Here is a 15,640-nt window from a genome sequence, read left to right as displayed (position 1 = left end):
CTTTAAGGAGGCACTCAGGGTTTCCATTCGGGTTTTCTGAATGAAACCTTATGATGAAACAGTCTTCAACTGAAAGTTTTAGCTTGAGCTCAAAGCTGGTTTCGGCAAAACAGTAATTATAATTTTACAGTTTATAATTTTTAATTGAAAAACACGACAATCCTGAAGTTCCTCAGTTGATAAAAGCGATATAATTTATCCTTTTTCATTTTATAAGGCATATGGAACATTAACCGATGATAATTAGACTTAAGAAATGAAAAGGGATCGACTGAAGTTGTTTCTTTCAACCGAGGAATTGCAGGATATTAGTATTTTTCAATGGTAAAAAATGCAAGCATTGCCATGCTGTACTGTCAAAACGAGCTTTCTAGCGCTGCAGAGTTCTCATCAATCAAATCTATTGAGAATAAGGGAATAAATCCTAGATCGCATCCAATCAGAGACCTATAGCAGTAGAACTGGCAAGAGAATTGCAAAGCATAGATAATATGTCAATATAATATGAAAAATTGAGTATTTCCTTCGGATAATACACTAAATATAGTGTCTTACTGTACTAAAACTTACTTACTTCCGTAACATTGAAAGGCTGGGAGGCACTGATAAAAGAACTTACCTGAAACAAAAACAAAGAAGTATTATTAGTATCATACTAAAGAGGTCAGTAAAAAAAAGCACACTGGAGTTGATGTTTATTTTTTCTTGTCGAACCAAGAAAATCGAATTCAAGATGGGGTCAACATTTTTCTCGGATTTCTAATTACTGGTTCCCGTCTGATAAATGCGAAAATGGTAAAATCGATGCAAAGATCGGAAACCAAGAGGAGGGTTGGTTACCTCTCTGATTTCTCATGCGTGAAAAGGACTCAAAGAAAATGAACCAAAAGTAAAGGTCGTGGGATGATCCGAAAGTGGGAGCTTTCTAACTTTACACTTTCATACGTTGCCGAGGGGCAAGTCTGCCGATATAGCGAAGAGAGCCGTAAGTGCATTTCTGTATGAGTCATGATTAGCTCATGCTTTTATGTGTCTCGAGGTTCATCCCAGCATCCACTCGCTGCTCTCTTCGCTGTCAGGGCAGTGAAGGGCGCCTATATTTGTCCCTGAACAGAACTGGAAACTCCGGAGGGTCAAAAAACTACGAGAAGGCGCTTCTCAGTTGAAAAAATAAATTTATCAATGAATGACAGCACGATATCCACGAAATTTCCCACATCCGGATTTTCGCCGTTCCAATTCCGGTTAGTGGTGTAACACTTAACCAGGGTGTCGAGTAGAACAGGCTGGCCAAAAATCAGTACTTCTACAGTACATTTTCAGTACATTCCCAAAAAATTCAGTACCTCCTCAACAGAAAAAGTCAGGACTTTTTCAGTACCGCCATTGGACGAAATTCGGAAAATTTCAAAATTTTGAATTTTTCGCTCAAATTGCAACAAAAATGAAAAAGTTCCGGACCTTCTTGTGGAAATTCCGGACTTTTTCAGTACTTCCGGACAGCCCTTAAGAAATCAGTACTATTTCCGGAAATTCCGGACTGTAGACACCCTGTAAAACACTATTATGGCATCAAATGAACTCGAGTATTATTCCGTTTCGAGTGGCATATTACACCGAAATTGAAGTTGCCGAAGACACCGGCAAAATGTACTGAATAGTCAACAAAAAATTTCATCCCTATAACTGAAAATTGTGTTTTCATGGTGGCAAGTCATTTTTCCTAAAACATTGTTTCCCACTACAAGTTTTCCTAATACTTTTGTTCCTTTTCGTTTTTTGTCCCATCCTAGTTATTCCTACTACTGAGATGTCCGACTGGCTTTTTTCCTAGGGCCGTTTGTCCTAAATTCGGTTTAAAAAAACAACATAGGCACCTCACAAGTTAAAGTTGTGGCCGCATGCCCACAAGTAGTGGAGCTTAATCCTCTTCCTTGTATTGAGGGTATAGAAGACTGTGCTGTCTCTTGTTCACGCGCTTATATTTGGCTCGCTAAGGAAATTTTACACTCTCCGAAACATTTCCCTCTGCTCTGCTTATGTTCACGTCTCAATTATTAGTGAATTATTGGGACAAACCCCCTTAGAAAAAAAGCCAGTGGGACATATCACTCGCAGGACTTACTGTGATGGGACAAAAAATGAGTAGGAAAAAAGGATTAGGAAAACCTGATCTAGGAAAAAAAATAGGAAAAATGACCTTGCACCGTTTTCATGGGTTTTTTTCTGGTGGTTCATTGGGGAGAAAAAAAATTGTGTTATCCAGCGAAACTTGTGTTAACTTGACACATACTTTGGGCTGACCCCACACGCGGCGAGGAGCGGCGATTTGGGCGGTGGGCCGCATTTAGCAGAGAGGAACCGACCCATATCAGCTATTCTGCCGTACTAATGAAGAACGCCGTATGAGCCTTCAGGCGTTGCCTAATTTCCTCGGATAAAATACGAATTTACTGGGAAAATTGTAAATATTATTCTTCCAATTTTGCAGACTATTTGGTTCGCAATTTAATCTAAAATATCTGAAAATTTCAAGGAAAAATATGCATAAATTTCGTAAAAAATACATGTTACACTCGGGGAAATCTGGCAACTCTCGAGTGCTCATACGGCGTTCTTCCTTGGCACGACAGTATTTCCAAATGTACCTAACCGGGCAATTCAATTTTTCAGAAGAGAAAGTTTGTGCCGTTGTGCGCATTTTTTTTTAAATTATTCTTTGCTTCATGCTATGCAGAAAATTCACTGAAATTTGCACAACCGTTGTCATGTAAAAAATTAAATAGCCCAATTAAATTTGACAATTGCTGATGTGGCATGTTTCCTTTCTGCTCAACGCGGTCCACTTGTCCTCGACACCAACAGAATATCAGACCAACACAAAATAAAGTGTGCCAGATCAACAAAAATTGCGCCTAGACGACACGATTTTGAGTCAAATCGACTGATTTTTTTTGTGACGAGATAACAAGTCCTACATACGTTAAAAAATCTCTTTTCCGCGCGAATTATTGTTCAAAGTTACCCATTGCAATGTAATTAGGGTAACTTATCTCATTGTGAAGGTGATCTTAACTATACCTATCGCTATGACTATACTGCAAGAAATTCTTCATCAGAAAAATGACCAAGAAATTTTGGTCAGAACTAGTGAAAAACCCCAATATTTCTCAATTTTCCATGGTATACCACCCTCACGCACAATTAATTTTGGCTGAGCAAAGAATTGAATACAATAATTTTTCAAAAAAAAATTAACGAGCTTTAAGTGGGGGGGGGGGGGGGGGAGGGAGGGAGACTAATTTTGTCGTGAGATCAATATTTTGCTATGTATGAGCCAGAATCCGGCAAAAAGCTGATATGAGGCCATTTTCGCCCTATTTAGCCACTTACTGGACCAAAATTTTGTATGCTAGGTTCAAATTCGAATTTCGCGACGAAAAATACGAGAATCGCTGAAAAAATAGCTACCCCAATTCAGGGAGACTCAGAAAATTTGCATGGACTAGTAAGGAGTAAATGTACTTGATTCCTTCAGCTCTAAGACCTCCTTTCAGGTTGGCTTGTTCAGGAAGGATCTTCCGTATTTCAAAGAGGATGATAGGAGTGCAAGTTGGACTCGTTCAAATGGATGTATTCCTATCGAGCGGAACTACGTGCATTGAGGCATGAGCCCTGAGATCTATGAGAATATGTGCATAACAGGGCTCACGTCACAATGCACATAGTTCCGTTTGATAGAAATGCGTCCAAATGACGTAGGTATCGCATAGCGTGCACCGGCGATGACTATTAGGAGACTAGGGTACGCTGAGTGGACTTGACGGCGCTATTACGTAACGCATGCGGACTCTAAATCTCCGAGGAGTTTCTGCGGCCTCAATTAAAATTCTATCGGCTGCACAAACGTATCGTTTCGGAATTTCCTCGGATCGACCTGGGAGAAACCGGTAGGCGACCAGAAACCACTGCCGCAAAGGCGGACCAAAGTTTCGTGATATTGGAAAAGCTCAAAACTTTCCGAGTTGACATTCTCAGCTCAATCATCCGAGGCAATAAGCTCACTTGAGACGATTGCATTTCGGCACCAATTCGGAGTTTCCGTCCTTGCCATCTATTAATGCGACGATCCTAGGGGAAATCGCTGGAAGAGCCTTTAGACGTCGCGCCAATCATCAACGATGAAACAATCATTTCCTGAGAGACTTGCGAATAATCAACTTCTAATTTGGTTCGCAATTCAAACGAATATATCTGAAAATTTCGAGGGAAATTCTTCCCGACTACTCCTGTCCTCGAAATTAAATATTTTACCGGGGAAAGATGGGCAACGTAGGGTAATCCCCCTTACTACGGAAGAATAGAGTGCACAATTTGGGAAGGGCTTGTTATGTTTCTCTTCTTCCCTCTAGAAGACACAAAATACAAATTGATCGAGTTAAATTATTTGCGCTGAGTAAAAATCCCGAGATGGGATCCGCGAAATAAGTTTGAGAAAACATTAGAATTCCTACTGCGGTAGCCACCTGAAGAACATGGAATTCATGGAAGTTATGCTGCTGCAGTGTCATTGGCTAGCGATCACCGATGATTGATCAAGAATCATGAATTCCGATTGATTTTCTGGGATCGAGGGGCGGCGCCGTTGGGGCCCGGACCCCCCGCCCCCGGCGAAAATCCACAATTCCACGATCCGCCCTTGAGGATGAGCGGTGACCGATACCCGGGATTATGCGCTCGGAGATTGCCATCTTTCGACACGTAGCTAGTGGGCTATCGTCTTCGTTTATTGGCAGACATTCCAGACGGACCGTCCAGCCCAGCGTTGCCGCGTCCTCCGGAATTCCTCGAATTGCACTCGAACCTCGACCAAAAAAATCCCACGAGCCGATGGCGGATAAGTCGTTGAATGGCCCATAACCGGGGTTAGACACCCCCCGTCACGGCGAGAAAAGTCAGAGAAACAAAACACAGAGGCGAGTTCACGGGCAACTTTTAGGGTCGACCCCGCCCCGCCCCTCCTCCCTGCGAAACCGGGCCAATCCCCTTCCGCATTCCGCGAGTCTCCTACTGCGGCAAAAGTGAGAGGCGCCCATTGAAACGCGACGAGCTCCACCGAGAAATCCACTTGAGCACCGTTCCTTGGATTTTCACACTGCGAGGGCGGGGGGAGGCTGGAAAAAGGGCGAAAAAATGTGTTGGGAAAATGGAAATGGGCGCATTACCTTAGCACAGACAGAGAGGAAACTCGGAAACTGAGGAGTAATCCATACTGAGAGCGCACTCACACACTGACACAATCACTGTAAGCCGAAAACGGGCGGCGGATTCCACAGGTGAAAATAGCCGAGGACCTCGAGCGGAAGGGAGGTCACCGCGAGCGGATATACCGTGATAGGGGTCGTTTTAACTGGAACACAGGGCCGATTGCCGACGGGACACAACACGGACACGACACGGACACGAGGAGGGTAGAAAAATAGACTCTGCGAGAAAAATTAACAACAAGTCGGGCAGGGAGGTGGCTCTGGGATCGGGGGCTAGCTCATGCTACGGAGATTACTGACTGGTCACCGTTGGCTTGCGGAGCGGAGCGGATAACGGTTCAGCAAACTCGGTGCTCGGACGGGACTTGCCACGACTCAACTCGGGAGTTTCCACGGCGCTCCGCCGACCTCAGCGCTCCTCCTGCCGCGGCGTCGCCGTCGTCGTCGTCGTCGACAGCGCCCAGCCCCGCGCGCCGCGACGCCCCTGCCCCCCCACCCCCCTCCGCCCGCCCCGCTCCGCCCCTCGCTGCGCCGCCGCCGTCGGCAACCCGCCGCACACCCTTCCCGAGCCCACTGAGCTGTCCACGTCCCAACTGCCGAGGAATCGATTTTTCCCCAGTTTTGCTGCAATTGTAGTTTCAATCCATACGGCTCATTCAAGAATAACGCCATGCAACGGGACACCCCCCCCCCCCCCCTCCCTCCATGGGCCACTGGACTGGGGGCCGGTACTCGTAGGGTCGTATTCTGTCGTGCTAAGGAAGAACGCCGTATGAACATTCCAGAGTTGCCAAGTTTCCTCGGATAAAACACGTATTTGGGAGGAGAGTTATGCATTTTTTTCCTTGAGATTTTCATATCTTGTAGATGAAAGTGCGGATAAAATTGCCTGGAAAATTAGAAGAAAAATATCAGCAACTTTCCCAGTAAATTCGTATTTAATCGAAGCAAACTTGGCAACGTCTGAAGGTTCATACGGCGTTCTTCCTTAGCACGACAGGATTCATAGTCGTTCCTTATAGGAGTGCCACAGAATTTAGAGAATGAAATTCCCTGACAATTGAAGATTTTTTTTCATTTGGTCTCGTCATTTTTTAGGGGAAGTTTTTTAGGATTGGGCCGGGTGGCTACCGCCACCTAGAATGTGACGGATAGTAAGAGGGCATGATTGAAAATAGTTTTCACGCAAGATTTTTTATTCAAAATCTCACACCCATTCTAGAAAGCAAATGAAGGTGATATAACAAATTTTTCCTGACATTTTCGTCATTTTCCCTGACATTTCCCGGTTTTCCTTGACTGTGGCAACCCTGTCCTTAAACAGCTCCTGCCTTCAGGAGGTCCCATGTGGTAAACGCTAAGATGGAGGAGGCCTCCAGGAGATCTTTGACATAGAATCATTAAAAACACAATTTGACGTATTTATGCTAAAAGGAACTATGTTACACGCAAACCCTATGCACATAGCTCCTTTTAGCATAAATACGTCCGATTCTGCAAACCGCGAGTGGAATTCCTTGTGAAATTCTGGAAATGGATCCTTGCAAGGGATTACCATCATTGGACGCCACAAAAAGTACAAAATAAATTTAAAACAGGGTTGCCACAGAATTTAGAAAATTTAATTCCCTCGCATTTCCCTTATACATTTTAGTAAAGATGACCTAACAATTTTTTCTTGACATTTTCGTCACTTTCCCTGACTTTTTAAAATTCCCTTGCACTTCCCGGTTTTCCTGGTTTTCCGGGACAGTATCATATCATCCCTGTATAAAATATATTGGGAGTTGCGTAAATTTTCGGGTAGGTTCGCAAATACCTTAAAGTTTGTCAAAACCATAGAAGTTTTCTTTGGAATTTTGTAAGTTTTGCGGTGGGAAATTATTGTGATCCCTCATAAGGATCCATTTCCAGAGTTTCACTGCTGAATTTAAAACGAGATTCGCAAAAATTGTCCTTTGTGTGATACTATGTTAAGAATTTCCTGACAGCCTTCCTGATAAGTAAAGGAGCTGTTAAAGAAATGAGTATAAGTACGAGCCTGTCGCAGAACCAGGACTTTAGGACTGATCAGAGAGAACGAAAACGAAGGAAAGAAGAGGGAGATGTCTTTTCATCGAAGGTACAAATTATTCCGGACTAAGAATCTTGATCGTCGAATCGAAAGCCTAAATCCACACGGTGTTATGTCAAAAATGTGAGCTGCGAAGCAAATACCTGGGAAAAAATGTTAAACAATCAACAAAACTAGGTAACGACGCGACCCGACGCGCGTGTCAGGTATAGGCGAGATAGTCCAACGACTACCAAAGAAAACGCTCATCATCAGCTTGGAGGGGATCTCGCAACGGGGTGAAAAAAGTCATTGGATTAAAAATTTCGCCCTTAAAAATGTCCGTGCTCATGGTTACTTCGAGTTACTTCGGAACCGAAAAGACTTGGTTAGTCAGGTTAGTCGACTGAATTTTGGGTTGATTAAACCGACCGAAGCCATAAGTTTTAAGTGTCCTGCTCAACTAAGGTGCTCTTGTTTCTTATTTCTCTCAAAGTCATTCAGAGGTTGCAACCCACAAGTGGTTAGCACACTGCATTATCAGCGTGAAAAAAGTCCTTGGATTAAACATTTCGCGCTTAAAAATTTCCGTGTTTATGGTTACCTCAAGTCTCTTTTTCTTCGGTCCGATGAACCGAAGGACTTGGTTAGTCGACTCAGTTTTGTGTTCATTAAATCGACCGAAGCTATGGGTTATTTGGACGTATTTATACGAGAAGGAACTATGCGCAAGTGAGAAGATGGGGTGTCCTCGTAGAAGCTGGATAGGAAACAATGTGGTCAGTGGATATAGTTCCTTTCGAGAAAATGGAAAAGCGGGATTTTCAATTAAATCAAAAGGAACTGACCGCTATCTCGTGAGCCGTAGGCATGACACAAGAGCCTAGAGGACAAGGCTCATGAGTTTTAAAGTCCCGGCACCGATCTCCCCGTCGTCGCGTCGTGGCTCCTCGTACGTTGCCGCTGACGTCACTGGCGATTTGAAAGCCCCATTCATTGTTATGGCCCGAGCACTAACGAGCACACTCCATCTTCCCACTTGCACTTAGTTGCATTGAGCATGAATACGTCCATTTCTAGATATCTGAGGATGAAAAAAGTGTGCTGCTGAACTAAGATGCTCTTGTTTACCAGAATGTCATTCAGAGGTTGGAACCCTAAAGTGGTTAATTTTGAGGGCATTAGAGTATGAGCATTGGGATGATCCACAGTGGGAGTCCTCTCGAGCAGGCGTCCCTCGCAAAAAAACTCCTGTTTCCATTTCTCCAAGGATCAGGCTGGTTGGGGCCTGGGCCGATTCGACTGGGAGTGTGATGTGAGCGGAGGCGAGGAATCCAGTGCAACAACGCAAGGCGCAACGCAAGGACGCATTGATAACGGCTAGGAAGTGCGATAGAGTCTGGAGATAAGAGGACAGGGCTCTGGAGAATTGGCACTCCTATGACACTGACAAGCTTTCGACGCCCCCCGTTCCCCACTCGGGGGGGGGGGGAGGAGGGGGGATGCTGCCGGCGTCTCCTCGGCCATATGCCACCATCCAGTGATATCCTCGCCCCCGAGTCGCCTAGCCTGATAAAGGCGAAAAAACAAACGCCCTATCACCAGTCCGTAGACACTCCATCCCGCGGGGTTCCCGTAGAATTCACGGGATGAAACTCTCTCATATTTCCCTCATTTCTCCGACACATTTTCGTGAAATTCTTTCACAGTTGAGGTATGCTAGGTACGTGATTCAAATTAAATTTGAAACATTTTCCGGCAAAATTTGTAGTTACGCATTCTGGAATCGTATAGTAGCGACTTGATACTTTTTCAGTGACACTTTCGTCATTCTCCCTTACATTTCCAGGTTTTCCGGGACTTTTTAAAATACCCTGCCAATTCGCCGTATTTCCTGACTGCAGTAATCCTGCTCCCTGCCACAGGAGCGCTGTCATACCAACTAAGCAACAACGTCCTATGGGCATTCCAGGATCGTCGGATTTCCCAACGATAGAATATTTATTTTCAAGAAAAGTAATGAATATACAGGGTGGTAAATGAATTGAGATATCATGATTCTCTGGCTTTTCCTTGAATTTTCTAAAGAAAGTTCTAGAAAATTTCTCTGCTAATTTTTTCAAAATTCCCTACCTTTATTTATAAAAAATCAAGGAACTGCTTGACTACTTTTGGAAAAGTCGACCTTACACTGCAGCATTCATACAAGAGGAATGATGTCTTGTTCCAGCGAATCTTGGAAATTTTAATAGTGCATACTTGGTTATTGTTCAAGGTGTCTACCAGATATGAAAAACCAAAATTGGGGACTTTCGGGGACTTTTAGGGGAATTTTTTCAAGAAAATCTCGGACGTTTTTTCCCGAAATAGTAAGAGAAAGGGAGCTGGTTAAAGCGTTGAAAGGCGTATTTTATACGACTAATTTAACAAGTCATATTGAACCGATGAAAACACACGAAAAACCAAGCAACACTTTAGTTTTTTTTATTCCTGGTTACACCGCGCCGTCGCGGCTGGCGGAAAAATTTGAAAATGCCGGTGTTAAGGACAATTTTTGTCATTTTCTGGGGGCCTGAACAAGAAAATCGGGGACTTCCGGGGATATCGGGGACACCCTTCTAAAATCGGGGATAATCGGGGACATTGGGGACTTTTGGGGACCGGTAGACACCCTGTTATTGGATTGGATTACAAGTACACCCAAGTGCGGCCTCCTCAACAATTGGAAAACTTCTCTGCTCTCCGGGAAAATGCCCTGACTTTCCAGATGTTTTAAAATTCCCTGAATTTTTCAGGTTTTCCTTGACCTTCTCGGACGCGCGACGCAACCCAGCTGTGCTGCATTTCCAAAAATAAGCTCGGCATTTGAAAAGTGCGCCGAGCGTAAAAGAATGGGAAAATATTCCAAGGTTGATTCGACCCAAGAGGCAGCTATTTTAACTCCGCAGTGGGCCGGGTTGCATACGCTAGATTTTGCGGGGGAAATCTGAGATGTGCCGACGACTTTGGCGATAGGATGCGGGTGCAATTAGTGTTTTCCTTGAAGGTGACGTATGTTTCGGTCAACTATTAGGAGGCTCCTGTAGTATTGAACGGATTTGTAAGGCGATTTGAACAAACTGAGATGCTTCCGAAAGCCGGACTGGGCATTTGAATTATGGACTTAGCTTAAAATAATGGAATAGGATAAACCAAGTTGGATTCGGATACAAATACAAGACGCAAGTATTTGGACTCGGGGGGCGGGGGGCGTGGGCCGGGTTGCTACCGCTCCTGGAAACCACTAATTCCGGCTGTACCCTATTATACTGCATGCAGTGCTAAACGCCATACGCCTCCAGACATTGTCAAGTTTCTTTCGATAAAAACTTAATTTACTGAGAGAACTGCCAACATTATTTTCCAAAATTTTCAGACAATTTTGTACGCAATTTAAGCTAAAATATTCGAAAAGGTCAAGGAAAAATATGCACGAATATTCTCAAAAATACGTATTTTATTAGGGGAAGTTTGGCAACTTTCGAAGGTTCATACGGCGTTCATCCTTACTAGCACGGCAGAATTATATGTATGTACATCGTGAGCGCGCGTAGGGCCGCGCAGGCCGTGCGCAGACCTGTTTCGCCCGCAAAATCTAGCGTATGCAACCTGGCCCACCGCGGAGTTAAAACAGTTGCATCTTCGGTTCCAACCCGACTTCGTGTATTTTTCCATTACTCTTCGCCTTGTTTTGAGTTGAAAGGGCGCTCCGCTGCTCACAAACAAACTCGCGTCCACTCGCGTCATATTGAGCACTGAACTAATACGCAGGTATATTTGACAACGAAAAAATTTTCCCGTGCACCAACTTTTAAAACGGTGGCGTGGTATCGATATTTCCCTTTTGGACCGCGTTTAGCAGAATGGAGCCAAGCCACATCAGCTATTGCCAAATTTAAAAATTCAACTTTTTACGAGAGAACGTTTGTGCGGATTTTTTTTGGAATGTTTAAAGGAATTTGACTCAAGCTATGCAGATGCACACAATCCCGCACAATCGTTTGCATTTAAAAAATTAAATTGCCCGATTAAATTTGGCAATAGCTGATGTGGCTTGGTTCTTTTCTGCTCGACGCGGTCCAATTTTAGCTATAGTGATCTTACAATATTGGTCCGGGAAAGGAGGAGCCGAACATGAACAAAATGGCAACAAAAGGAGGGGGTTTTTGATCGTTGCTTGAGCCGCGAAACTCGATAGTTTTCCACCACCCGGCGCACAGTGGATCGAGTCAACGGGAGAGGTCGGACAAAATTTGGAAACTTTAAACGCTTAAAACTCCGTTTATACAAAACTTTGAGATTCTGAAAGTGGTGCCATTGGTTTCTTCGTGAAATTTTCGTCAAACAGCACCCCTGGAAATTTAAATGTGAGGAAATGAACATCAAGATTTGCAGCCTTGGTCAAAAATTTCATGTCCGACCTCACCAACTGACTCAATCCACTCTCCCGTGCTAAGGAAGAACGCCGAATGAACATTTGAGAGTTGCCTTTCCTCCGATAAAATGTTTATGTTTGAGGAAAGTTATGAATATTTTTCCTTTAAATTTTCAGGAAATTTAGGTATAATTCCGAACAAAATTATCTGAAAAATCGGAAGGAAAGTATTCGTAAGTTTGCCAGAGAATTCGTGTTTTATCATAGGAAACTTGACAACGTATAAGGGTTCATAAGGCGTTTTTCCTTCGCACGGCAGCACTGTGCGCTGGCTCTCTTGCTGTCACTTTTTGTGTCTTCGGCTCTCCTCTCTCCTCTCTTCTCCTCCTATTATCAAATTCAATGGGGGGGGGGAGGGAGGGGGCAGGGCCATCGTCCCCCATGAGATCCGTCTGCAGAGTAGCGAGTCGAGTGGCCTAGCCGCATGGATATCCAGATATTGCTCATTTTCCCGATATTTCTCCATTCCCGGGCGTTTATGGAAGTTTGGCCGAATGGGTTTGAAAATCTCAGGAACTTGTACCTTTTACTCTTTTCGCAGAAGTTTACTCGCTGTTCTTGCGCCCCTTCCCCCCCCCCCCCCCCCCCCTCGAGGCGCGGTGGTGACGGGCGAGAACTTCGTCGTTAGGCCACGGCGGCCGGCTGATTCAATTTCAAGAGAAAATTTCGCCGAGAGAAAAGAGGAAGAAAAAAAAATTGTGTAAGTAAGAGAACATTCATTTCTCTTCAAGAAAAATGACTGTCTTCGACTTAAATATAATTATTTTGGCCTTACAGGCATGCTTTTGATTTAAAGTAACATTTCCTTTACTTGAAGAGCTTTCCTCGTCTTGAAGAACATTAAATTCGTCATCGAAGACAAAGTTACAATTCTGTGGATTGGAAAAAAAACCTGTTCCAGAAGGTGAAGGAAAAAATTGAAGGAAAAAATCCTACCAAACCTAAAATTTTGTGAGTAGAGGTGGATTTTTGTTTTCTTCTTCTTTTCTTTTTTTATTGACTTATAATATCAAAAGAAAGTTTTTCAAAATCATTACGTTTCAGCAATTCGTAACTTTTCTTTCGAATGCGTGGGTATATAATCCGCGTCCATTTGGGCGCATTGGGATTCTGGCTAAATGCGACAGGATAATACTGCCGTGCTCAGGGCCGGATTTACCAATAGGCTACATAGGCTACTAGGGGGCTACGCCCCCTGGCCGCTACGCGGCCCAACCCCCTGAAGGCGCTCCGCGCCATCAATGGGCCGCTTCGCGGCCCTATTTTTACCCCTATAGTGTTAGTTTTATTTTTCCCCTAAAAAATTACAATATGATGTATACTTTAATTTTAAACTTTACTTAAAATTACTTTAAAATTAAAAGGACGCGTTTTGGAATGACTGCTTGATGAAATATTGCAATAAAACGGTTAGCAACGATAGGCAGACATTAACTATGAACCCATGAGTCGGGGATCGAACCCACACCGAGATCAATGTGGACGCACTCGACGTCTTAGACGACTCGGCCACCGCTCATCGTGAGGTTCCAGATACGAATCCTGTGTAGATAAGTGTAGAGCTGATGCGCAGGCTACACAGCTACTGCGCAACCTCCTTGACCACTGCGCATCCTCCCGCGCATAGCGGTAGCAGTACCGGAGCATTCTGTAAACTCACTGACTTTTATAACGTGATTTTAAAAAAACCTGGATCCTTTTTCCAAAATCTGATTACAGCGGGCTCATCTAGGGCCAATTACCTGTCGATTTACGCAAAAATCATGGAAATCGGCCCGGTAGAACGCTCAAACGAACTATGACAAAAAGTATAAATTTACATTGTTTAAATGGGAGAATTCGCAACTTTACCACGTAATATAAAAAAACCTGGGCCATATTTTGAAAATCTGAAAAGAGTTGGCTTATCTAGAGGCAATTGCCCGTCGATAGCCGCAAAAATCATGAAAATCGGCCCGGTAGAACGCTGGAACTAAGCGTTACCAGTTTCGCAAAATTAGGAGGTCTTGGAGCTTATAGTATAGACTAGTCGTGATTAGCTCGCTTTGCGAGCTGACACGTCTAGCCGGGGAGTGCCCCTGGACCCCAGTTCTACGCTTCGCGACGAACTTGCGACTCGCTCCGCGAGCCGCCACCGCCCCGCACAGTTTTTAACATTGATGAGGAGACAACATCTATGTCTTAATCTTCTTTTTCACCAAGTTTTACAGAAATTGATGTTCTAGGAGTCCGGACCGCGTTTTCGTGCGGGGCCGCCATCTTGGATTTGGAAATGTTGAAAATCTGACCAAAAATGCGAGTTTTCCGTCAAAATACACCTCCTAATACCGAATTTCACAAAAATCGATGGATCGGAAGCCAAGATAACAACTTAGACCACGATCGCCATTTTTGATTTTTGAATTTTGAAAATCGGACCTAAAATTCTAATTTCCCGTCGAAATACACCTCCTAATACCGAGTTTCACAAAAATCGATCGATATCAGGAAGCGATGTAGCATTTTAGACCACGGCCGCCATCTTGAATTTTTGAATTTTGAAAATCTGACCAAACATTCGAGTTTCCCGTCGAAAATACCCCCGGATACCGAGTTTCACGAAAATCGATCGAACAGGAGCCGACTTAGCATTTTAGGCCACGGCCGCCATCTTGGATTTTGAAATTTTGAAAATCTGACCAAAAATTCGAGTTTCCCGTCGAAAAGTACCCCGGATACCGAGTTTCACGAAAATCGATCGAACAGGAGCCGACTTAGCATTATAGGCCACGGCCGCCATCTTGGATTTTGAGATTTTGAAAATCCGACCAAAAATTCGAGATCCCCGTTGAAAAATACCCCCGCTTACCAATTTCCTCAAAAATCCGTTGAAAAATACCGCCTAAAACCTTATATTTCGTCTATAAGGCAGTGACGTCACGCAACAGGATTGAACCTGTTCGGCGCGATGCGCGTAAACAACCGCGTATCTCCAATGTAATACTATATGGAGAAACAACTTTTCGCTCTTGCGGGCGTCCTAAGCAGCGGATTTGAGTGGGAATAATTTTAATCAACTCCTCATTACAATAGCTGAGCGTGTACCAATTTTAAAGGAAATCGCTTCGGCCAATTTTTATCTAGGGGGGGCATAGTGAGTGGGAACAGCAGCTTTATATAGAGTAATAATAATAGCCTAGGGCGCAACATTTTGAGGGGCGCAAAATTTTTGAGAATTTATTCAAAACCCTGGTAAAAATTGGAGATAATAGCTGCGTTTCAAAATACCATAGGAATTCTTATAGCCGGCTAAAGAAGGCTACAGAAAATCATATAGCTGGCTGTAGAATGCGGAGAAAATCATACGGCCGGGCTATACGAAGCGATAAAAAATTATACAGGCGGGCTATAGTTCCTATAGCCGGGCTTTACACTGTATCGCCTGGCTGTTGTTTTTTTGCCATTGATTATAAAAGGCTATAAGAAATTGTGTAGAAATTTGTGTGCTTTGCAAATCATTAAGTTTGATACGGAACCATCTTAATATTTACAAAACACACGTTATATTTTCCTTTAATACATATTTTTTTTCATCAATTTAAACGAGATTAATCCATACAGGATGTGCAAACATAGCAAAATTATGAGTTGAATAACGCTGACTCCGCCAGATTAAATATTAGAGCCTAACACAAAGCGGAGCGGCGACGCACTGGCGCCTACAAACCTAACAGGCATACTTCACGCATTGCGCAACGCGTGAAGTATCCCTGTTAGGTTTGTAGGCGCCAATGCGCGTTTCGCGCTGCCCGCCTGCCGCACCGCAGCGTGCCACGGCGCTTGAAGCAACTATTTCACACCAGAGGT

At 43.8% G+C, this 15,640-nt stretch overlaps 1 protein-coding gene across 13 annotated transcripts in view; it reads right to left on the bottom strand.

The window, feature by feature from the left end:
- Positions 1–15,640, bottom strand: part of shep (RNA binding motif single stranded interacting protein alan shepard) — a 121,693-nt gene that overhangs the window by 81,899 nt on the left and 24,154 nt on the right. For 10 of the 13 annotated variants that reach the window (XM_072301055.1, XM_072301062.1, XM_072301063.1 and 7 more), the window contains exon 4: positions 575–619. The exons of 2 other annotated variants lie outside the window; for them this stretch is intronic. In XM_072301055.1, the coding sequence (XP_072157156.1) occupies positions 575–619 (45 nt within the window). Of the gene's footprint in view, positions 1–574; positions 620–5,225; positions 5,270–15,640 lie in introns of those variants that run through there. One more of the 13 variants, XM_019049198.2, reaches the window with a different exon arrangement.

This window comes from Bemisia tabaci, chromosome 5 (genome assembly GCF_918797505.1).
Source record: "Bemisia tabaci chromosome 5, PGI_BMITA_v3".
In the NCBI taxonomy this organism is placed as follows: domain Eukaryota; kingdom Metazoa; phylum Arthropoda; class Insecta; order Hemiptera; family Aleyrodidae; genus Bemisia; species Bemisia tabaci.
Note: the sequence above shows the minus strand (reverse complement) of the source record. Positions and strands in the feature narration are given on the sequence as shown.